At 62.5% G+C, this 24741-nt stretch overlaps 1 protein-coding gene across 14 annotated transcripts in view; it reads left to right on the top strand.

Annotated features, from left to right (window-relative positions):
* The window catches only part of NOS3 (nitric oxide synthase 3), a 91107-nt gene that overhangs the window by 39699 nt on the left and 26667 nt on the right, over positions 1–24741 (top strand). For 13 of the 14 annotated variants that reach the window (XR_012644117.1, XR_012644118.1, XR_012644115.1 and 10 more), the window contains 9 exons: positions 4657–4831; positions 7354–7455; positions 10977–11171; positions 12811–12884; positions 14573–14717; positions 16197–16301; positions 17053–17120; positions 17448–17564; positions 22550–22724. Coding sequence is in view for 10 of the 14 variants with exons in the window: in XM_074985384.1 (XP_074841485.1) it covers positions 4657–4831; positions 7354–7455; positions 10977–11171; positions 12811–12884; positions 14573–14717; positions 16197–16301; positions 17053–17120; positions 17448–17564; positions 22550–22724 (1156 nt within the window). In the remaining 4 variants the exon portion in view is untranslated. The remainder of the gene's footprint in view (positions 1–4656; positions 4832–7353; positions 7456–10976; positions 11172–12810; positions 12885–14572; positions 14718–16196; positions 16302–17052; positions 17121–17447; positions 17565–22549; positions 22725–24741) is intronic. The other variant, XM_074985383.1, reaches the window with a different exon arrangement.

A 24741-nucleotide genomic window follows, 5' to 3' on the forward strand; every position in this document is an offset into this window, starting at 1 on the left:
CTGCATATACAGGGTCTGCAACTAGTTGTTGGCTCTGTGTATCTTGCACTGTTTAATGAAAGTGTGTCTGGGAGGGGCCCTTTAAGGGAGCGACTTGCTGTTGAGTCCGCCCCGTGACCCTGTCTGCAGCTGTGCCTGGCTCCCTTATTTCGATGTGTGCTACTTTGCCGTGTAGACGTTCCCTCGCTGTGCCTATTTCGATGTTGGGCTGAGCAACGTCGAAGTTGAACATCGACGTTGCCGGCCCTGGAGGACGTGTAGACGTTATTCATCGAAATAGCCTATTTCGATGTCGCAACATCGAAATAAGCTATTTCGAAGTTGGGTGCACGTGTAGACGTAGCCCCTGTGTTATATTCACTGTTACCTGCACAGCAATACCTACTCACCCTGCGTTATATTCACTGTCACCCGCACGCAGCAATACCTACTCACCCTGCGTTATATTCACTGTTACCCTCACACAGCAATACCTACTCACCCTGCGTTATATTCACTGTTACCTGCACAGCAATACCTACTCACCCTGCGTTATATTCACTGTTACCCGCACAGCAATACCTACTCACCCTGCGTTCTATTCACTGTTACCCACACACAGCAATAACTACTCACCCTGCGTTATATTCACTGTTACCCGCACACAGCAATACCTATTCACCCTGCGTTATATTCACTGTCACCCACACACAGCAATACCTACTCACCCTGTGTTATATTCACTGTTACCCGCACACAGCAATACCTACTCACCCTGCGTTATATTCACTGTCACCCGCACGCAGCAATACCTACTCACCCTGCGTTATATTCACTGTCACCCACACACAGCAATACCTACTCACCCTGCGTTATATTCACTGTTACCTGCACAGCAATACCTACTCACCCTGCGTTATATTCACTGTCACCCACACACAGCAATACCTACTCACCCTGTGTTATATTCACTGTTACCTGCACAGCAATACCTACTCACCCTGTGTTATATTCACTGTTACCTGCACAGCAATACCTACTCACCCTGCGTTATATTCACTGTCACCCGCACGCAGCAATACCTACTCACCCTGCGTTATATTCACTGTCACCCGCACGCAGCAATACCTACTCACCCTGCGTTATATTCACTGTTACCCTCACACAGCAATACCTACTCACCCTGCGTTATATTCACTGTCACCCGCACGCAGCAATACCTACTCACCCTGCGTTATATTCACTGTTACCCACACACAGCAATACCTACTCACCCTGTGTTATATTCACTGTTACCCGCACGCAGCAATACCTACTCACCCTGCGTTATATTCACTGTTACCTGCACAGCAATACCTACTCACCCTGTGTTATATTCACTGTCACCCGCACGCAGCAATACCTCCTCACCCTGCGTTATATTCACTGTTACCTGCACACAGCAATACCTACTCACCCTGCGTTATATTCACTGTTACCTGCACACAGCAATACCTACTCACCCTGAGTTATATTCACTGTTACCCGCACACAGCAATACCTACTCACCCTGCGTTATATTCACTGTTACCCACACACAGCAATACCTACTCACCCTGCGTTATATTCACTGTCACCCGCACACAGCAATACCTACTCACCCTGCGTTATATTCACTGTTACCTGCACACAGCAATACCTACTCACCCTGTGTTATATTCACTGTTACCCTCACAGCAATACCTACTCACCCTGCGTTATATTCACTGTTACCTGCACACAGCAATACCTACTCACCCTGTGTTATATTCACTGTTACCCTCACAGCAATACCTACTCACCCTGTGTTATATTCACTGTTACCCACACACAGCAATACCTACTCACCCTGTGTTATATTCACTGTTACCTGCACAGCAATACCTACTCACCCTGTGTTATATTCACTGTCACCCACACACAGCAATACCTACTCACCCTGAGTTATATTCACTGTTACCCACACACAGCAATACCTACTCACCCTGCGTTATATTCACTGTTACCCACACACAGCAATACCTACTCACCCTGCGTTATATTCACTGTTACCTGCACAACAATACCTACTCACCCTGCGTTATATTCACTGTTACCCGCACACAGCAATACCTACTCACCCTGCGTTATATTCACTGTTACCCACACACAGCAATACCTACTCACCCTGCGTTATATTCACTGTTACCCACACACAGCAATACCTACTCACCCTGCGTTATATTCACTGTTACCTGCACAGCAATACCTACTCACCCTGCGTTATATTCACTGTTACCTGCACACAGCAATACCTACTCACCCTGCGTTATATTCACTGTTACCCGCACACAGCAATACCTACTCACCCTGCGTTATATTCACTGTTACCTGCACAGCAATACCTACTCACCCTGCATTATATTCACTGTTACCCACACACAGCAATACCTACTCACCCTGCGTTATATTCACTGTTACCCACACACAGCAATACCTACTCACCCTGTGTTTTTACCTGTTACCCACACAGCAATACCTACTCACCCTGCGTTATATTCACTGTTACCCAAACACAGCAATACCTACTCACCCTGCGTTATATTCACTGTTACCCGCACAGCAATACCTACTCACCCTGCGTTATATTCACTGTCACCCGCACACAGCAATACCTACTCACCCTGCGTTATATTCACTGTTACCCACACACAGCAATACCTGCTCACCCTGCGTTATATTCACTGTCACCCGCACACAGCAATACCTACTCACCCTGCGTTATATTCACTGTTACCCACACACAACAATACCTACTCACCCTGTGTTATATTCACTGTTACCCTCACAGCAATACCTACTCACCCTGCGTTATATTCACGGTTACCTGCACAGCAATACCTACTCACCCTGTGTTATATTCACTGTTACCCACACACAGCAATACCTACTCACCCTGCGTTATATTCACTGTTACCCGCACACAGCAATACCTACTCACCCTGTGTTATATTCACTGTTACCTGCACACAGCAATACCTACTCACCCTGCGTTATATTCACTGTTACCCACACACAACAATACCTACTCACCCTGCGTTATATTCACTGTTACCCGCACACAGCAATACCTACTCACCCTGCGTTATATTCACTGTTACCCAAACACAGCAATACCTGCTCACCCTCTGTTATTCACTGTTACCCACACACAGCAATACCTACTCACCCTGCGTTATATTCACTGTTACCCGCACACAGCAATACCTACTCACCCTGCGTTATATTCACTGTTACCCGCACACAGCAATACCTACTCACCCTGCGTTATATTCACTGTTACCTGCACAGCAATACCTACTCACCCTGCGTTATATTCACTGTTACCCGCACACAGCAATACCTACTCACCCTGCGTTATATTCACTGTTACCCGCACACAGCAATACCTACTCACCCTGCGTTATATTCACTGTTACCCGCACACAGCAATACCTGCTCACCCTCTGTTATTCACTGTTACCCACACACAGCAATACCTACTCACCCTGCGTTATATTCACTGTTACCCGCACACAGCAATACCTACTCACCCTGTGTTATATTCACTGTTACCCTCACACAGCAATACCTGCTCACCCTCTGTTATTCACTGTTACCCACACACAGCAATACCTACTCACCCTGCGTTATATTCACTGTCACCCAAACAGAGCAATACCTACTCACCCTGCGTTATATTCACTGTTACCCAAACACAGCAATACCTGCTCACCCTCTGTTATTCACTGTTACCCGAACACACAAGCTGAGCATTTAGGGTTCACCATTCCCAACTGGGCGATCCAGCTTTGCTTGGTGGCCAGTTGAGACCCGTACGTGGAACTCCAGTTTCAGCGGGTGTGGAGGTCCGGTGGCTCTGACCTCGGGGCTTTCAGAGCCCAGTTAATGTAGTGAATCTTGAGTCATGCTTAGCTGTACCCTGTGTGATCATTTTACCGAATTGTTCCTCAGCAGTGTGGTAGCCAATCCACACACGTCTGTAACCAATGAGAGACCCGAGCAGCTCCGTAGAGTTACAACTAGCAGAGTGAGGTTGCAAGAGACAATTGCAAAATACCAGAGACCAGACAGAGAAACAAGAGAGAAATGGGGATTTCACGGGCACAGGTGTTGCCCAGGGATTCCCTGGCAGACAGAATGCCAGCGAACAAAGGGGCCCTTACCCACCGGAAGATGGTGCCTTTATCAGGCGCTGACAGCGGGCAGGGGAGCCGGCCCGTTAGGACAGGCTCCTTCAGGCTTCCCAAGGTTCCAGTGCCAGCCTGATGGCCTGTGAGGAAACTGCCTGGGTCTCAGCCCGTGGCTGCTGCTCTCCTAATGCTGCTGCAGACAAAGGCCGCAGACCTGGCACTAAGAACAAGGCCTCCTCCCCCTCCCCCTCCCCCTCCCCTGGGCGGGGGGCAGCCCTGGGGCGGGTCTCAGGGATGGGAAAGACCCGTCCAGTCTCTCCCAGAGCATCAGGTCCCAGAAGGTGGCTCCCAGGGCAAACAGGCCCCCTGCGGCTTGGTTAGAGCAGGGGGTGGTGGTGCCTGGGTGCTTTACTGGCCGAGCTGCGGGATGGGCTGTGTGTCTTCGGGCATGTTCCTTCCATGCCCTGACTGGGATGTCGGGGCGCAGGCTGGCGTGGTTCGGGGAGCTGGGCCTGCGCTGGTACGCGCTGCCGGCTGTGGCCAACATGCTGCTGGAGATCGGGGGCCTGCAGTTCCCGGCCGCCCCCTTTAATGGTTGGTACGTGGGCAGTGAGATCGGCACGCGCAACTTCTGTGACCACCACCGCTACAATGTGCTGCAGGTAGGAACACACACGCTGCGCCCTGCCTGCACCGTCACAACGTGCTGCAGGCAGGGCTCACACACCTCTCGCTACGCTGGGGCACACGGGCTGCTGGGGACTGGGGTGATGCTTCCTGCCTGGCAGCAGGCAGGGGGCAGTGCCGGGCGGGGGCAGTGCCAGGCGGGGGCAGTGCCTAGCAGGGGCCCAGGGCCGGGCTGATGCTTGCTGCCTGGCAGGAGGTGGGGGGCAGTGCCAGGCAGGGGTAGTGCCGGGTGGGGGGCAGTGCTGGGCAGAGGGAGTGTCGGAGAGGGGCAGTGCCGGGCAGGGGCAGTGCCGGGCAGGGGCAGTGCTGGGCAGGGGGCAGAGCCGGGCTGGGGGCAGTGCTGGGCTGGGGGCAGTGCTGGGCAGGGGCAGTGCCGGGCAGGGGCAGTGCCAGGCAGGGGCCCAGGGCCAGGCTGATGCTTGCTGCCTGGCAGGAGGTGGGGGGCAGTGCCGGGCAGGGGGCAGTGCTGGGCAGGGGGAGTGCCAGGCAGGGGCAGTGCCAGGCAGGGGGCAGTGCTGGGGGCAGTGCCAGGCTGGGGGCAGTGCTGGGGGCAGTGCCAGGCTGGGGGCCAGGGCCAGGCTGATACTCGCTGCCTGGCAGGAGGTGGGGGGCAGTGCCAGGCAGGGGTAGCGTCAGGAGGGGGCAGTGCTGGGCAGGGGCAATGCCAGGTGAGGGCAGTGCCAGGCAGGGGGCAGTGTCAAGCAGGGGCAATGTCGGGCGAGGGCAGTGCCAGGCAGGGGCAGTGTCAGGAGGGGGCAGTGCCGGGCAGGGGGCAGTGTCAGGAGGGGGCAGTGCCAAGCGGGGGCAGTGCCAGCAGGGGGCAGTGCCAGCAGGGGCAGTGCCGGGCGGGGGCAGGGCCGGGCTGACACTCACTGCCTGGCAGGAGGTGGGGGGCGGTGCCGGCAGGGGGCAGAGCCGGGCTGGGGCAGTGCTGGGCGGGGACAGGGCCGGGTTGGGGCGGTGCCGGGCTGGGGCAGTGCCGGGCTGGGGCAGTGCCGGGCGGGGGGCAGTGCCGGGCTGGGGCAGTGCCGGGCTGGGGCAGTGCCGGGCGGGGGGCAGTGCCGGGCTGGGGCAGTGCCAGGCGGGGGCAGTGCCGGGCGGGGGGCAGTGCCGGGCAGGGGCAGTGCCGGGCGGGGGGCAATGCCAGGCGGGGGCAGGGCCGGGCGGGGGGCAATGCCAGGCAGGGGCAGTGCCAGGCGGGGGCAGTGCCAGGCGGGGGCAGGGCCGGGCTGACACTCGCTGCCTGGCAGGGGGTGGGGGGCGGTGCCGGCAGGGGGCAGTGCCAGGCGGGGGCAGGGCCAGGCTGGGGGCAGTGCCGGGCAGGGGGCAGTGCCAGGCGGGGGCAGGGCCAGGCTGGGGGCAGTGCCGGGCAGGGGGCAGTGCCGGGCAGAGGGCAGTGCCGGGCGGGGGGCAGTGCCGGGCAGGGGCAGTGCCGGGCTGGGGCAGTGCCGGGCAGGGGGCAGAGCTGGGCTGAGGCAGTGCTGGGCGGGGACAGGGCCGGGTTGGGGTGGTGCCGGGCTGGGGGCAGTGCCAGGCAGGGGGCAGTGCCGGGCAGGGGCAGAGCCGGGCGGGGGGCAGAGCCGGGCTGGGGCAGTGCCGGGCAGGGACAGGGCCGGGTTGGGGCGGTGCCGGCAGGGGGCAGTGCTGGACTGGGGCAGTGCCGGGCGGGGGCAGTGCCGGGCGGGGGGCAGTGCCGGGCGGGGGCAGGGCCGGGCGGGGGCAGTGCCGGGCGGGGGGCAGTGCCGGGCGGGGGCAGGGCCGGGCGGGGGGCAATGCCAGGCAGGGGGCAATGCCAGGCGGGGGCAGAGCCGGGCAGAGGGCAGTGCCGGGCTGGGGCAGTGCCGGGCGGGGGCAGTGCCAGGCGGGGGCAGTGCCGGCAGGGGCAGTGCCGGGCTGGGGCAGTGCCGGGCTGGGGCAGGGCCGGGCGGGGGCAGTGCCGGGCGGGGGCAGGGCCGGGCTGGGGGCAGTGCCGGGCGGGGGCAGTGCCGGGCGGGGGCAGGGCCGGGCTGGGGCAGGGCCGGGCTGGGGCAGTGCCGGGCGGGGGCAGGGCCGGGCTGGGGCAATGCCGGGCGGGGGCAGGGCCGGGCTGGGGCAATGCCGGGCGGGGGCAGGGCCGGGCTGGGGGCAATGCCGGGCAGGGGGCAATGCCGGGCGGGGGCAGTGCCAGGCTGGGGCAGGGCCGGGCTGGGGCAGTGCCGGGCGGGGGCAGGGCCAGGCTGGGGCAGTGCCGGGCAGGGGCAGTGCCGGGCGGGGGCAGTGCCGGGCTGGGGGCAGTGCCGGGCGGGGGCAGTGCCAGGCGGGGGCAGTGCCGGGCGGGGGGCAGTGCCGGGCGGGGGCAGGGCCAGGCTGGGGCAGTGCCGGGCAGGGGCAGTGCTGGGCGGGGGCAGTGCCGGGCTGGGGGCAATGCCGGGCAGGGGCAGGGCCGGGCAGGGGGCAATGCCAGGCAGGGGCAGTGCCAGGCGGGGGCAGGGCCGGGCTGACACTCGCTGCCTGGCAGGAGGTGGCGCTGCACATGGGCCTGGACACCCGGAACACCTCGACCCTGTGGAAGGACAAAGCCGCCGTGGAGCTCAACGTCGCTGTGCTGCACAGCTACCAGGTGGGGGGCTCGGGCGGAGCGACTGGTGGGGCAGAGCTGGGGAGTTTCCAGGTTCCTCCAGGCTGAGTGGAGCCGGATCCTGCACCCACCCCTGGGCTGCAGAGCCTGGGTCTCCTTCCCGCTGTGAACAGGGTCACCCCCAGCTCCCCCAGGCCCTGCAGCCCCCCTGCTCACAGAAACAGCCTCTTCCTCTGGGATGGAGTGGGGGGGGGGCGCGTGTGAGACTCAGGCTGGATGTGTGTGTGACAGGCAGAGCAGCTCCCAGCGGCTAAGGATGACCCTGGGGCTACAACCCAGGCTGGCAGGTAACACCTGAGCCCTGAACACAGAGCAGGGAGGAGCCGAGCTGGGTTTGAATCAGGGGCGGCAGTTAGAGGCTGGGGGAGAGGGAGCTGGAAGGAGCCAGCCTGGCGAGGGGGGAAGCTACACCTCAGGGGGGCCCCCCTCGGGCTCCTCTCCCCAGGACGGGTTGGAAGGACTGTCTCTGGCAGCTGTACTGACACCTCTGTGCTGAGCTGGGCATCTGTTGCCTAATAAACCTCCTGTTCTACCTGCTGGGTGAGAGTCACTCCTGCCAGCGCCGGGGGGCAGCGCTTGGGGACCCCTGAACCCTGTCACATCCTCACCCACCAGAGCTGGGGAGGTGTCACATTCCCCAGGGGCACAAAGCACTGGGCAAGCACGTCACACTCACACATGTATCAAAACAAAAAGCAGTCAAGTAGCACTTTAAAGACTAGCAAAATGGTTTATTAGGTGATGAGCTTTCGTGGGACAGACCCACTTCTTCAGACCAGAGCCAGACCAGAACAGGCTCAATATTTAAGACACAGAGAACCAAAACCAGTAAGCAAGGAGGACAAATCAGAAAAAGATAATCAAGGTGAGCAAATCAGAGAGTGGAGGGGTGGGGGGGAAGGTCAAGAATTAGACTGAGCCAAGTATGCAGACGAGCCCCTATAGTGACTCAGAACGTTCCCATCACGATTTAAACCAATTGTTAATGTGCCGAATTAACAGACTCAATATTTAAGGCACAATATTTAAGGTCCAAAATTGTTATCAAGGTTGACAGATCAGAAGAATTGTAAGCAGGTGGGCAAATCAGAAGAGCAGGGGGAGCGGGGCGGGGGGGTCAAGACTGAGATAAAACAAAGGATGTAAGAGAGTCCTTGTAATGACCCAGGTAATTGCCCTTCCGGTTCAAACCACGTGTTAACGTCTCGCGTTTGAATAGAAAGCGAGTTCAGCAGCCTCTCTTTGCAGGCCATTCGTAAAGCTCCTTTTCAGCAGAACACAGACTTCCGTGTCAGTAGCAGAGTGGCCCACTCCATTGAAGTGCTGGCTGCCAGGCCTGTGAGTTTGGAGCTGTCTGGTGTCTGTTTTGTGCCCATTAACTCTTTGTCTGAGAGAGTTTGCAGTCTGTCCTATATACAAAGCATGTGGGCATTGTTGGCCCATGATGACGTATATGATGTTAGTTGAGGAACATGAGAATGTGCCTGTGAGTCTGTGAATAACCTGGTTAGGTCCAGTGATGGTATCTCCAGAATAGATATGTGGACAAAGCTGGCAGCGGGCTTTGTTGCAAGGAAAAGTCCCAGGACTGGTGTTCCTGCAGTATAGACGGTGGCTGTGGGTGAGAATCCTCATAAGGTTGGGAGGCTGCTGTAGGAGAGAACAGGCCTGTCACCCAGGGCCTTCTGGAGTGTGGCATCCTGATTAAGGGTAGGCTGTAGGTCTTTAATAATTCGTTGCAGTGGTTTGAGTTGGGGGCTGTAGGTGATGACCAGTGATGTTCTGTTCTTGGCTTTTTTGGGCCGATCTTGGAGTAGCTGGTCTCTGGGTGTGTGTCTGGCCCTGTCGATTTGTTTGTTTACTTCTCCTGGTGGATAATTCAGGTTTATGAATATTTGGTAGAGATCTTGTAGCTTTTGGCCTCCAGCTCTCTGAAGGAGTGGGCCATGCTGTTAATGACCTGAAAGTCTGCACCAGAGAGGAGCCGTGTTAGTCTGTAGCTTCAAGAACAACAAGAGTCTTGTGGCACCTTATAGACTAACAGACATTTTGGAGCATAAACTTTCGTGGGCAAAGACCCACTTCATCAGATGCATGAGTGGGGGGGGTCTTTGCCCATGAAAGCTCATGCTCCAAAATGTCTGTTAGTCTATAAGGTGCCACAAGACTTCTTGTTGTTCTGAAAGTCTGTGTTTTACTGAAAAGGAACTTTGAGAATGGCCTGCAAAGACAGAGTGCCAAACTCTCCTTTATATTCAAATCTGACACATTAACATGGGGTTTGAACCAGGATGGCAATTACCTGGCCCGTTATAAGGACTCTTTAGCTACGTCTACACGTGAAGCCTACATCGAAGTAGCTTATTTCGATGTAGCGACATCGAAATAGGCTATTTCGATGAATAACGTCTACACATCCTCCAGGGCTGGCAACGTCAACGTTCAACTTCGACGTTGGGCAGCACCACATCGAAATAGGCGCTGCGAGGGAACGTCTACATGCCACAGTAGCACACATCGAAATAAGGGTGCCAGGCACAGCTGCAGACAGGGTCACAGGGCGGACTCAACAGCAAGCCGCTCCCTTAAAGGGCCCCTCCCAGACACACTGGCACTAAACAACACAAGCTCCACAGAGCCGACAACTGGTTGCAGACCCTGTGCATGCAGCACGGATCCCCAGCTGCCGCAGCAGCAGCCAGAAGCCCTGGGCTAAGGGCTGCTGCACACGGTGACCATAGAGCCCCGCAGGGGCTGGAGAGAGAGAGTCTCTCAACCCCTCAGCTGATGGCCGCCATGGAGGACCCCGCTATTTCGATGTTGCGGGACGCGGATCGTCTACACGTGCCCTACTTCGACGTTCAACTTCGAAGTAGGGCGCTATTCCCATCCCCTCATGGGGTTAGCGGCTTCGACGTCTCGCCGCCTAACGTCGATGTTAACATCGAAATAGCGCCCAACACGTGTAGCCATGACGGGCGCTATTTCGAAGTTAGTGCCGCTACTTCGAAGTAGCGTGCACGTGTAGACGCGGCTTTTTATATACGTTGCTTTAGCTGACTCTTGACTTCCCCCCGCCACCCACCGCCCCTCTGCTCTTCTGATTTGCCCACCTTGATTACGCTTTTCCTGATTTGCCAACCTTGCTCACTGTATTTGGTTCTCTGTGCCTTAAATATGGACTCTGTTCTGGTCTGGCTCTGGTCTGAAGACGTGGGTCTGTCCCACAAAAGCTCATCACCTAATTAATTATTGTGTTAGTCTTTAAAGTGTTCCTGGACTGCTCTTTTGTTTTGATAGTGTATTGACTAGCACGGATTTCTCTCTGTTATCACTGTCTCTCTGTTACGCTCACACACGTATGTGCAAGTGCATCACACGCACGCACACACATGTATGCACAGGCACACCCACCCCCAAGCGCTCTCCAGCTGGCTCCATGCCCTGTCGGGGCACCCAGGCTCAGCTACCTGCCCGCTCCTTTCCTTCCACCCAACCCCCAGGTTGCCAAAGTGACAATTGTGGACCACCACGCAGCCACGGAGTCCTTCATCAAGCACATGGAGAACGAGCAGCAGGCACGGGGGGGGTGCCCAGCCGACTGGGTCTGGATAGTGCCCCCCCTCTCGGGCAGCCTCACACCCGTCTTCCACCAGGAGATGGTCAACTACCAGCTGTCACCCTGCTTTCGGTACCAGGTGGGACTCAGCCCTGCAGGGACTGCCCCTCACCTGCTCCCCCAGGGATCTCCCTCCGCTCCCCTCCCCTCCCAGGATTTCCCCAGGGACCTCTCTCTGCACACACCCCCATTTCCCCAGAGACCCACCCCGTCCTCCACTTCCCCAGGGATCTCCCTTCCCTTCCTTCTCCTCCCCTTCCCTCCCAGGATTTCCCCAGGGACCTCTCTCTGCACACACCCCCATTTCCCCAGAGACCCACCCCGTCCTCCACTTCCCCAGGGATCTCCCTTCCCTTCCTTTTCCTCCCCTTCCCTCCCAGGATTTCCCCAGGGACCTCTCTCTACACACACCCCCATTTCCCCAGGTACCTCTCTCTACACACACCCCCATTTCCCCAGGTACCTCTCGCTACACACACCCTGATTTCCCCAGGGACCTCTCTCTGCACATACCCCCATTTCCCCAGGCACCTCTCACTACACACAACCCCATTTCCCCAGGTACCTCTCGCTACACACACCCTGATTTCCCCAGGGACCTCTCTCTGCACATACCCCTATTTCCCCAGGTACCTCTCTCTACACACACCCCCATTTCCCCAGGCACCTCTCGCTACACACACCCCCATTTCCCCAGAGACCCACCCCGTCCTCCACTTCCCCAGGGATCTCCCTTCCCTTCCTTCTCCTCCCCTTCCCTCCCAGGATTTCCCCTGGGATCTCCTCCCCCCTCACTGGTCACCCAGAGATCCCTCCTCCCCAGACACATTCTGGTTGTCACGCTGTAGCAGGCCGTGCCCACTTGCCCCATACAGTTCCTGGGGGACCCCCTTCAGCGCAACAGCCCCTTCTTGGGGGGCCCCCCTCTTGGAGGCTAAGCCCCTCCCCTGCCTGGGACCACCCCCAGCGCTCCTGTCCCTGCCGGGGCCCCCCGGGGAGTCCCCTCGCCCTGCACCCCGGACCCCCACTCCCCGAGGGAGCAGCGCAGCCTGTGCCCTAGACTGGCGGGTGCTCGGCCGGCGTCACACAGGAGGTTACTGAGACTGAACCCAGCACGGGGCCTCTCCAGCCCTCGGCCTGGCCTCCCTCGTGCCACGCGGCCGAGTGCCCTGCGGCCAGGTGGGTTCTGCCTGATCTCCGCCTGCCCTGCCCTGCCCGTCCCGCAGCCCCTGCTTCCAGCCCGGCCCCCGACACCCCCAGCAGCTCCTTGGCCAGGTAACCGGCGTCTCCTGGGCCCCTCCCCTCCGCCCTCCTTTGTCCCCCGGCTGCTCCTCTCCGCAGCCCATTGTCCTCCTCTGGCCGGGTCTGGCTGTGCCCCCCGGGCTGGGTCTGCCGGCCCAGGGCTCCTGTCGCTGGGCTTTGCTCTGTGCTGGTCCCTGTGCCAACCAACTCCCTGTGCCCTCCCCTGGTTACAGCCCGACCCCCAGGCACGCTGTGTGCCCCTCCGCCTGCGAACCCTGCGGCCCCCCACGACCCCACTTGGTCACACTCCCCCCACCTAGGCCCAGTTCCCCTGCAGGGGCTCCCCCAGCACCTCCCCGGGGAGCTGAACAGCCAACCACTCCCTGCCCTGCCCTGTGGTGCTGGTGTTCCCCCAGCCTCTGTGCCCCCAGCTCTGCCCACAGCTGCCCGGGCTGACCTGCCTGGTACCTTTGCAGCCCGAGGCCTGGAAACTTCATACCTCGAAGGGGCCTGGTGTGACCAGGAAGAAAACCTTCAAGGAAGTGGCCAAGTAGGTGCCAGCCTAGCTTTGGGAATGGGGCAGGGGCGTGGTTGGCAGAGCGGGAGGGTGGGGGCTGGGGTGACATGAAGGAGAGTCAGATGGGCAGAAAGTGAGGGGGTGAACCCCATGTACAGGTCATTGGCCTGGAATCCCCCTACTCAGTCCTGGCATCTTGCATTGCCCCCCGACACTGCCTGCTCCTGGGCTGGATCAGTCCTGGGAGTCCTAGTGCCTGGAGCCCTGCCCTAACCCCTCAGCCCCAAGGCCCCGCCAGGGACAGAGGTGAGCAGGTGGGGCAGAGAGAAGTGGGGAGGGGGCAAGAGGGCAGAGGAGTGTGGGGTTGGGCAAGGGAGCTGCCAGGGAGCTAATGGGGGCACAAGCCTCTGGCAGTGCCCTGCTGTGCCAGTGGAAGCCTAGACCTGCCTCTCAGTCTGGGGACAGGCCAGACCTCACTGGCCTGCGCTTCAGCGGCCGGCTCCGGGTTGTGCCATCCCCAGCCGGCAGGGCAGGAAGATGCACCATCCTGGCTCCCCGAGCGCCATTACCTGCCCTGGGTTTCTCACTCACCCAGAGTGATTTTATTCCATATGCAGCAGGATCCCAAGTACAGTCCCGGGCTGGGGACCCACTGGTTCAGTAGCAGTGCAGCAGAAAAGGACCTGGGGATTACAGTGGATGAGGCTGGATATGAGTAAACAGTGCGCCCTGGTAGCCAAGAAGGCTAATGCATATTGGGGGGCGTTAGGAGGAGCATTTCCAACAGATCTAGAGAAGTTGTTCCCCTCTATTCGACACTGGTGAGGCCACATCTGGAATATTGTGTCCAGTTTTGGGCCCCCCAGTATAAAAAGGATGTGGATTTGCTGGAGCAGGTTCAGCAAAGGGCAACAAAAATGATTAAGGGGCTGGAGTACAAGACCTATGAGGAGAGGCTGAGGGATTTGGGCTTGTTTAGTTTACAGAAGAGAAGACTGAGGGGTGATTTAATAGCAGCTCTAAAGAGGAGGGTGAGAAACTGTTCTCAGTGGTGTCAGATGGCAGAACAAGGAGCAATGGTCTGAAGTTGAAGAGGGGGAGGTGTGGGTTGGATATTAGGAAAAAACCACTTCCCCAGGCGGGAGGTGAAGCACTGGAATGTGTTGCCTGGAGAGGTGGTGGATTCTCCATCCCTGGAGGTTTTTAAGTCCCGGCTGGACAAGGTCCTGGCTGGGATGACTCAGTGGGGGCTGATCCTGCGTGAGGCAGGGGTCTGGACTCGACCTCCTGAGGTCCCCGCCAGCCGTAGGGTTCTGTGGCTCTATGAAGAGATTCAGTGAATCGCCAGCGTTCGGTACACAGCTTGCTCGGCACAAGAGTTGGTGCAAACATAGGACAGGGGTTGCACAATGTTTTGAATATTCATCTCAGACCTCGATCTCATCACACTGCAGCATCCCTGCCCCCTCTGCCTGGGAGCGGCCGGGGCTGGGTGTGCAGAGAGCTGCTGGCAGGGGCTGGCCGAGGCCCTGGACGGCTCTGCCTGGGCACAGCTGTGCTGGAGGCACTGGCCGTGTGCTGGCCCGTTGCTGGCCGGCTCTAACCATAGTTCCCATGTGCCCAGGCACTAGTTCACCAGCCCGGAGCTGGGGCCTGCGGGAGGGAGCTGGTACCAGGCCTGGGCTGGGGCAGCCAGGGCGATCCTCCCCATCTCCCCACAGTGCTGTGAAGATCTCCGCCAAGCTGATGGGCCACATGATGGCGCGTCGTGTCAAGGCCACGATCCTGTATGCCACCGAGACGGGCAAGTCCCGCACCTATGCCTGGAACCTGGGCGAGCTTTTCCGACGTGCCTTTGACCCCAGGGTACTACAGGGGTGGGGAGCTGGTTGTGGGGGCTGGCTGGGGGAGGGCAGGGCTGGGGGCCGGGGCCTGGCTGAGGGCCGGGGCCTGGCTGAGGGGGGCTGGGGGAGCAGGGGTTGGCGAGGGGAGGGGCTGGCTGCAAGAGGGCACATAGGGGGCTGGGGGAGGACAAGGGCTCAGGAAAGGATGGGAGCAGGGGGCAGGGGAGGAAGGGGGTGGGGCACACAGGGGCTGGGGAGAATGGGGGTGGGGTACACGGGCTGGGGAGGATGGGGGTGGGGTACACGGGCTGGGGAGAATGGAGTGGGGCACACAGGGGCTGGGGAGGATGGGGGTGGGGTACATGGGCTGGGGAGGATGGGAGTTTGGTGCAGGGAGGGTGGGGGTGGGGCACACAGGGGCTGGGGAGGATGGGGGTGGGGTACATGGGCTGGGGAGGATGGGAGTTTGGTGCAGGGAGGGTGGGGGTGGGGCACACAGGGGCTGGGGAGGATGGGGGTGGGGTACATGGGCTGGGGAGGATGGGAGTTTGGTGCAGGGAGGGTGGGGGTGGGGCACACAGGGACTGGGGAGGATGGGGGTGGGGTACATGGGCTGGGGAGGATGGGAGTTTGGTGCAGGGAGGGTGGGGGTGGGGCACACAGGGGCTGGGGAGGATGGGGGTGGGGTACATGGGCTGGGGAGGATGGGAGTTTGGTGCAGGGAGGGTGGGGGTGGGGCACACGGGCTGGGGAGGATGGAGTGGGGCACACAGGGGCTGGGGAGGATGGAGTGGGGCACACAGGGGCTGGGGAGGGTGGGGGTGGGGCACACGGGCTGGGGAGGATGAGGGTGGGGCACACGGGCTGGGGAGGGTGGGAGTGGGGCACACAGGGGCTGGGGAGGATGGAGTGGGGCACACAGGGGCTGGGGAGGATGGAGTGGGGCACACAGGGACTGGGGAGGATGGGGGTGGGGTACATGGGCTGGGGAGGATGGGAGTTTGGTGCAGGGAGGGTGGGGGTGGGGTACACGGGCTGGGGAGGGTGGGGGTGGGGCACACGGGCTGGGGAGGATGGAGTGGGGCACACAGGGGCTGGGGAGGGTGGGGGTGGGGTACACGGGCTGGGGAGGATGAGGGTGGGGCACATGGGCTGGGGAGGATGGGAGTTTGGCGCAGGGAGGGTGGGGGTGGTGCACACAGGGGCTGGGGAGGGTGGGGGTGGGGCACACAGGGGCTGGGGAGGATGGGAGTTTGGCGCAGGGAGGGTGGGGGTGGGGCAGCTGGCTGGGGGCAGAGGGAGGATGGGGAGGTGGGGGGCAGAGGGCCGGGGGGATGGCGAGGGCTATGCCTGGGGTACTGGCCCCAGTGCTCTTTCCGGAGGAGCAGGGACCTGCCATGCACGGTGGGGCAGAGGGCCCCCCTGCAGGAGACGGGCACAGCGGCGCTGTTGGTGCCCTGGCAGACCCGTGCCCCCGCCCGCTGAGCCCTGTCTGCTCCAGGTGCTCTGCATGGACGAGTACGACATCGTCTGCCTGGAACATGAGACTCTCGTGCTGGTGGTGACCAGCACCTTCGGCAACGGCGACCCGCCGGAGAGTGGGGAGGTGAGGGGGGCCGGCCACAGGAGGGCCAGTGCCCAGGGTCGTTGGTGGGCAGGGAACGGGTTAGAGGGTTGGGGGTTCTCAAGATGCGGAGGACAGTGCCCGTGGGTCAGGCAGGCCGCACTAGAGGGCTGGGGCATGACTAGCAGTCGACAGTCAGTACTAGAGAGTGCCCAGGGATCAGAAGCGAGGGATGGGCGTGCCCGGGGGCTGGCAGGGAGGGAGGGGGGTGCCCGGGTTGGTTGGCAGGGAGAGGGGTGCCCGGGGGCTGGCAGGGAGGGAGAGGGGTGCCCGGGGGCTGGCAGGGAGGGAGGGGGGTGCCCGGGTTGGTTGGCAGAGAGGGAGGGGGGTGCCCGGGGGCTGGCAGGGAGGGAGGGGGGTGCCCGGGTTGGTTGGCAGGGAGGGAGGGGGGTGCCCGGGGGCTGGCAGGGAGGGAGGGGGGTGCCCGGGTTGGCTGGCAGGGAGGGAAGGGGGTGCCCGGGTTGGTTGGCAGGGAGAGGGGTGCCCGGGGGCTGGCAGGGAGGGAGAGCGGTGCCCGGGGGCTGGCAGGGAGGGAGGGGGGTGCCCGGGTTGGTTGGCAGAGAGGGAGGGGGGTGCCCGGGGGCTGGCAGGGAGGGAGGGGGGTGCCCGGGTTGGTTGGCAGGGAGGGAGGCGGGTGCCCAGGGGCTGGCAGGGAGGGAGGGGGGTGCCCGGGTTGGTTGGCAGCACCAGAGGCCATGTGCCCACTCAGCTCCCGATCCCTGTCTTGTGGCAGAGCTTTGCCAAGGCGCTCATGGAGATGTCCTCCCCCTATGTCAGCTCCGGGCAACCTGAGCAACCAAAGTGAGTGGTTCCCTGGGGGGCAACAGGCCCCTCTGCCCAGGGCCGGTGGGCTGGCGAGGGGCCTGGGCTGGCAGCAGTCACCGCACTCAGGGCAAGTTTGCAAGTGACCCCTGCACCCCTCGGACTGGCGAATGTCTGGAAAATGTGCCCGTCACACCAGGGCCCACAGACGGGAAAAGCCCCCTGTGCCAGCCCCGCCCCCAAAGGACAGGACCAGAGCCAGCGCCCTAGAGGGAAAGGCCCCGCCCCCTGCGCCAGCCCCGCCCCCTGGAACATGCAGGATGGGCCCAGGTGCCTGGCCCCGGTTCACTGCTCATCTCCTCCCAGGAGCTACAAGATCCGGTTCAACAGCGTCTCGCAGAGCGACGGGCTGGTGGCCTCGTGGAAGAAGAAGCGGAAGGAGTCGAGCAACACAGACAGTGCCGGGGCCCTGGGCACGCTGCGGTGGGCACCACATGGCAGGGGCAGCCCTGCCCCGTCCCAGCCTGGGACTGGCCCCAGCTCGTCCCTTTGAGTTCTGGCTGCCTGTCTTTTTGGGGAGGTCCCCATCCTTTGCCAGGGAGCTGCAGGGGCTCCTGGCTGGGACCCCCCAGTGCCCCCAGTGCACTGCCAGGCTGGGCCTTCACCCCGAACCCGTCTCTCTGCGAGCTGCCTGTGGTACAGCCCCTGCGCACGGTGCCCCCAGGCGCCTTCGCAGCCCCATGAGCAGCCTGTGCCCTGGGAGCCAGGGCGTAGGGCCTGGCCAGGCTGACAGGCCAGAGCCGCCCAGCAAGGCAGGAGTCAGGCTGCAGCCCAGCCTGGCCAGCCCCAGCCCCAGCCCCAGCCCCAGCCCCAGCTCCCCCGGCCTGGCACGACTGGTTCATCCCTTGGCCTCGCTCTCCCGGGCTGTGCTGGGGAGCTGGGCTCCATTCCAGTCCAATGCCGGGTGACCCTGTTCCCTCCATCCTGCCCCCTACCCCCTGTGCCAGCTCACAGAGACCACCCTTGGGCCCTGTCTGTGCTCTGCTGACTGTGCTGGGACGTGATGTGATGTGCAGGGAATTTCCAGCCAGTTGGTGGCAGGAGGTGCCCCCGAGCCCCTGTTCCTGCCTGGGGGTCACTGGGGTGAGCGTCCCAGCCAAGGGCCAGTGGGTTGGTTCCAGCCAGACCTGCTAGCTCATTTGCACCCTGCAGAGGGGCCTGTTGTGTCCCCAGCTCAGCTCCCAGCATTAACCCTTCTGCCCCCACTGAAGAGAAATGCGAAGGCTGGGGGAAACTGAGGCACACTTAATGTTACCACATTTGTGGCTTGGAGAAGCAGTGGGAGGTGGGAAATGCTCCGCCCAGGTGAGGTCAGCAGGTGGGGGAGTGGGAAAGTCACACCTGGGCCAGCTGCTTCCTGGTGCTGCCTTTAGACCCTCCCCAGCTCCCAGTGCAGCCACAGAGCCATGTGCCCCTCAGCCCTGACCTGCAGCCCCCTGCCATCCCAGCCCTGGGTTCCCCATCCCTGCCGGTGCCCCTCAGCCCCCAGCCATCCCAGCCCTGGGTTCCCCATCCCTGCCGGTGCCCCTCAGCCCCCAGCCATCCCAGCCCTGGGTGTCCCTCTCTGCCGGTGCCCCTTAGCCCCCTGCCATCCCAGCCCTGGGTGCCCCATCCCTGCCGGTGCCCCTCAGCCCCCTGCCATCCCAGCCCTGGGTGTCCCTCTCTGCCAGTGCCCCTCAGCCCCCTGCCTTCACAGCCCTGGGTGTCCCTCTCTGCCAGTGCCCCTCAGCCCCCTGCCATCCCAGCCCTGGGTGCCCCATCCCTGCCGGTGCCCCTCAGCCCCCTGCCATCCCAGCCCTGGGTGCCCCATCCCTGCCGGTGTCCCTCAGCCCCCTGCCATCCCAGCCCTGGGTGTCCCATCTCTGCCAGTGTCCCTCAGCCCCCTGCCATCCCAGCCCTGGGTGCCCCATCCCTGCCGGTGCCCCTCAGCCCCCTGCCATCCCAGCCCTGGGTGCCCCATCTCTGCCGGTGTCCCTCAGCCCCCTGCCATCCCAGCCCTGGGTGCCCCATCTCTGCCGGTGTCCCTCAGCCCCCTGCCATCCCAGCCCTGGGTGCCCCATCTCTGCCGGTGTCCCTCAGCCCCCTGCCATCCCAGCCCTGGGTGTCCCATCCCTGCCGGTGCCCCTCAGCCCCCTGCCATCCCAGCCCTGGGTGCCCCATCCCTGCCGGTGCCCCTCAGCCCCCTGCCATCCCAGCCCTGGGTGCCCCATCCCTGCCGGTGTCCCTCAGCCCCCTGCCATCCCAGCCCTGGGTGCCCCATCCCTGCCGGTGTCCCTCAGCCCCCTGCCATCCCAGCCCTGGGTGTCCCATCTCTGCCAGTGCCCCTCAGCCCCCTGCCATCCCAGCCCTGGGTGCCCCATCCCTGCCGGTGCCCCTCAGCCCCCTGCCATCCCAGCCCTGGGTGCCCCATCCCTGCCGGTGCCCCTCAGCCCCCTGCCATCCCAGCCCTGGGTGCCCCATCCCTGCCGGTGCCCCTCAGCCCCCTGCCATCCCAGCCCTGGGTGCCCCATCCCTGCCGGTGCCCCTCAGCCCCCTGCCATCCCAGCCCTGGGTGCTCCAATCCCTGCCGGTGTCCCTCAGCCCCCTGCCATCCCAGCCCTGGGTTCCCCATCCCTGCCGGTGCCCCTCAGCCCCCTGCCATCCCAGCCCTGGGTGCCCCATCCCTGCCGGTGCCCCTCAGCCCCCTGCCATCCCAGCCCTGGGTGCTCCTCTCTGCCGGTGCCCCTCAGCCCCCTGCCATCCCAGCCCTGGGTGCCCCATCCCTGCCGGTGTCCCTCAGCCCCCTGCCATCCCAGCCCTGGGTGTCCCTCTCTGCCAGTGCCCCTCAGCCCCCTGCCATCCCAGCCCTGGGTGCCCCATCCCTGCCGGTGCCCCTCAGCCCCCTGCCATCCCAGCCCTGGGTGCTCCAATCCCTGCCGGTGTCCCTCAGCCCCCTGCCATCCCAGCCCTGGGTGTCCCTCTCTGCCGGTGCCCCTCAGCCCCCTGCCATCCCAGCCCTGGGTGTCCCATCTCTGCCAGTGTCCCTCAGCCCCCTGCCATCCCAGCCCTGGGTGCCCCATCCCTGCCGGTGCCCCTCAGCCCCCTGCCATCCCAGCCCTGGGTGCCCCATCCCTGCCGGTGCCCCTCAGCCCCCTGCCATCCCAGCCCTGGGTGCCCCATCCCTGCCGGTGCCCCTCAGCCCCCTGCCATCCCAGCCCTGGGTGCTCCTCTCTGCCGGTGCCCCTCAGCCCCCTGCCATCCCAGCCCTGGGTGCTCCTCTCTGCCGGTGCCCCTCAGCCCTGACCTTAGTTTGCGCTGAGCTGGGTGCCTCCGCAGCCACACAGCTGCCATGAAGGCCTGGGGAGGGGCTCAGGCCGTGCCGGGCACAGATGTGTCTCCCCCAGTCCCAGATCTGCCACAGGGGCAGAGGCATCTGTTCCCACAGGCCCCATCCCAGTCCGGCTCCAGAAGAATTCTTCTCCCCCCGCCCCGCCCAGCCCAGCCCAGCTCAGCCCAACCCTGCCCTGCCCAAGCATGGACCTGCTGCGCTGGGGGACAGATGCTGCAGCCCAGCCCCTCTGGAGCTGCCGGGGCTGGGACCAGACAGCTCCACCTGGCCCTTAGGTGTGGCAGTGAGAGGGCTGGGGGTGTCCTCTCACACTCTCAGCTCTATGGAGTGGGCCTGTAACCCTTAGCCAGGCCGGGTGGGGACGGTGTCCCTAGTCTCTCTCTGTCCCGGCTGGGAATGGGTGACGGGGGGGTCACTCAATGATTCCCTGGTTGGTTCACTCCCGTGGGGCACCTGGCGCTGGCCACTGCCAGACACTGGGCCGGATGGACCTTTGGTCCAACCACTCTGGCCGTTCTTGTGTTCCCAATGGTCGGGCCGCACCCCACAGATACCCCAGCCCTGGGTGCCCCAGCCCTGCCAGTGCCCCTCACTCCAACCCACAGCCCCTGGAAATTCAGCCCTGGGTGCCCCAGCCCTGCCAGTGCCCCTCACTCCTGACCCACAGCCCCTGGAAATTCAGCCCTGGGATCCCCCAGCCCTGCCAGTGCCCCTCACTCCCGACCCACAGCCCCTGGAAATTCAGCTCTGGGTGCCCCCAGCCCTGCCAGTGCCCCTCACTCCCGACCCACAGCCCCTGGAAATTCAGCCCTGGGATCCCCCAGCCCTGCCAGTGCCCCTCACTCCCGACCCACAGCCCCTGGAAATTCAGCTCTGGGATCCCCCAGCCCTGCCAGTGCCCCTCACTCCCGACCCACAGCCCCTGGAAATTCAGCCCTGGGTGCCCCCAGCCCTGCCAGTGCCCCTCACTCCCGACCCACAGCCCCTGGAAATTCAGCCCTGGGATCCCCCAGCCCTGCCAGTGCCCCTCACTCCCGACCCACAGCCCCTGGAAATTCAGCCCTGGGTGCCCCCAGCCCTGCCAGTGCCCCTCACTCCCGACCCACAGCCCCTGGAAATTCAGCCCTGGGATCCCCCAGCCCTGCCAGTGCCCCTCACTCCCGACCCACAGCCCCTGGAAATTCAGCCCTGGGATCCCCCAGCCCTGCCAGTGCCCCTCACTCCCGACCCACAGCCCCTGGAAATTCAGCCCTGGGATCCCCCAGCCCTGCCAGTGCCCCTCACTCCCGACCCACAGCCCCTGGAAATTCAGCTCTGGGATCCCCCAGCCCTGCCAGTGCCCCTCACTCCCGACCCACAGCCCCTGGAAATTCAGCCCTGGGTGCCCCCAGCCCTGCCAGTGCCCCTCACTCCCGACCCACAGCCCCTGGAAATTCAGCCCTGGGATCCCCCAGCCCTGCCAGTGCCCCTCACTCCCGACCCACAGCCCCTGGAAATTCAGCCCTGGGATCCCCCAGCCCTGCCAGTGCCCCTCACTCCCGACCCACAGCCCCTGGAAATTCAGCCCTGGGATCCCCCAGCCCTGCCAGTGCCCCTCACTCCCGACCCACAGCCCCTGGAAATTCAGCCCTGGGTGCCCCCAGCCCTGCCAGTGCCCCTCACTCCCGACCCACAGCCCCTGGAAATTCAGTCCTGGGATCCCCCAGCCCTGCCAGTGCCCCTCACTCCTGACCCACAGCCCCTGGAAATTCAGCCCTGGGATCCCCCAGCCCTGCCAGTGCCCCTCACTCCCGACCCACAGCCCCTGGAAATTCAGCCCTGGGATCCCCCAGCCCTGCCAGTGCCCCTCACTCCTGACCCACAGCCCCTGGAAATTCAGCCCTGGGATCCCCCAGCCCTGCCAGTGCCCCTCACTCCTGACCCACAGCCCCTGGAAATTCAGCCCTGGGTGCCCCCAGCTTTGGAGCATGTCCCCGGGACGGGGGGAGGTGACTGGATTATGTGGGTTCCTGATTGGCCCCTGGGGTCCCCTTGGTGGGGCTGGGGCAGAACCCTGACTGGCTGTCCTCGGTGTCCCCAGGTTCTCGGTGTTCGGGCTGGGCTCCCGGGCCTACCCCCACTTCTGTGCCTTCGCTCACGCCGTGGACACGCGCCTGGAGGAGCTGGGGGGAGAGCGCATCCTGGCCATGGGGGAGGGTGATGAGCTCTGTGCCCAGGAGGAGGCCTTCCGCACCTGGGCCAGGTGTGTCTTCCAGGTGAGCATGGCAGGGCGGGTGCCGGGGCAGGCGGTGGAGCGGGAGGGACTCGGCCCAGGGGCTGCGGGAGGGCGGGAGGCTGAGCAAAGGGGAAAGGGAAACCCTGGCTCACCAATCTACTGGAGTTCTTTGAGGGACTCAGCCAGCCTGTGCCGAGGGGAGCAGCGTGCTCGGACTGACGTAAACCTTTGCAAGGGCCCTCACCAAAGTGCGCTGTCACAGGGTAGGAGGGAAGGGCCCCTCATGGATTGTCAGTGGCTTACACACACACACCCCTCCGAGAGCTGGAAGGGACCTGGGGAGGTTGTCTAGTCCAGTCCCTGCCCTCTTGGCAGGGCCAAGCACCAGCCCTTTTTTAATTTTTAAATCTGTTTTGCCTCAGATCCCCAAATGGCCCCCTCAGGGACTGGGCTCACAACCCTGGGTGAGCAGGCCTGTGCTCAACCACTGAGGTCTCCCTCCCCTGGAGACGGGGAGCGAAGGGTAGGAATACAGGGTCAGTTTTCAGAATGGAGAGAGGTCACAAGTGGTGACCCCCAAGGTCCATACTGAGGCGCGTCCTGTTCCACCTGTGGATAACCAGCGAGGTGGCAAAAACTGCAGATATTCCCAAACTGCTGAAGGAGGAACTTCAAAGGGATCTCACAGAGCTGGGTGACTGCACACCACAAAGGCGGATGAAATTCCTGTTGATAAGAACAAAGTAAAGCAGAGTGGAAAACAATCCCCACTGTGTGTATAACCTGCTGGGGAGTCAATCAGCTGTTCCCACTGGAGAGAGAGATCTTGGAGCCCTTGTGGAGAGGTCCCAGAAAACACCCACGCAGGGTGCAGCAGCAGGCGGGAGCAGCAGACAGAACGCTGGGTCGACTACAAGCCAGATAAATCATTGCCTCTGGTGCGCCCGTGCCTCGACGGCCGAGTGCAGGGGTGGCCGTTGCCCACCTCAAGAAGACACACTGCAATTGGAAATAGGTCCCACGCAGGGCAGCAAGAACAGCTGCCACCTGAGCTGAGATGGATGAGCCTGGGGCTTCTCCGCCTGGCACAGTGACGACAGCCAACGGGGGGATGTGAAAGACGTCCGTCACTGGCGTGCAGAGAGTGCGCAGGGAGAGCTAGTGGGCAGCAGGCTTCAAACAAACGGAAGGCAGCGTCCCTCCACACAAGGCGCCAGCAGCCTGGGAACTCCCTGCCAGAGGAGGCTGGGAGGGCCAGGACTGAGGAGCATTCAGGAAAAGCACCAGAGAAATTCCTGCAGGACAGGTCCACTGCTCGCTGGGCCGGGCCAGGCCGCTGTTTGCTGGGGCTGGGAATGAGGGATGGGAGGATTACTGGCCGCTCTCACTCCCTGTGGGACACCCGGGGCTGGCTGCTCTCAGCAGGACATTTGGCCTGGCCAGGCCCACCGATGAGCAGTGGGGGGGCAAAGGGAGCAGTTGCCCCAGCCTTTCAGGGGGGTCCAGAGCTCCAGCTGCTGCTGCTGCCAGAGTAGCTCTGGGCCCCTCTGAAACGCTGCAGCAGGGCAGTTCTGCCTATGCCCGTGGTAGGGAGCAGAGGGCGGGGAGGCCAGTGGGGCAGTCCCAGCAGTGCCCAGGATGGAATGCCCTAGGCCTCACCCCTTTTGCCATTGGGCCCGCTCCTTCCAGAGCAGGGAGTCGGGCTCCTCTCCCACCTTGCCCCAGGGCCAGCGGCAGCTCTCGGCGGCCTTGGGTCGGAGACTCAGTCGGAGTCGTAGCATCCTTCAGTCTGCATAGACTATGGATCGCGCCCTTTAAAGTTTCAATTGAGGACTTCATTTACAGCGTCTGTTGTGACTGTGAAGGCCCACACGAGAGTGACAGTCCTTGCTGCATCTCTTGCAGATGTGGTGGGTGTCTGGCAAGTCCTTATTGTGCTTTCTGTGCGCTCGCTTCTCCTCTGCTAGCTGTCTGATCTTCATCTCGCCCTTCTGAAGGCCCTTGTGTAACCCCTGCCTCCATCTGCTGCAGTCGTCTGCTAGTTCTTCCCAGTTGTC

The sequence above is a fragment of the Carettochelys insculpta genome, chromosome 2 (genome assembly GCF_033958435.1).
Source record: "Carettochelys insculpta isolate YL-2023 chromosome 2, ASM3395843v1, whole genome shotgun sequence".
In the NCBI taxonomy this organism is placed as follows: domain Eukaryota; kingdom Metazoa; phylum Chordata; order Testudines; family Carettochelyidae; genus Carettochelys; species Carettochelys insculpta.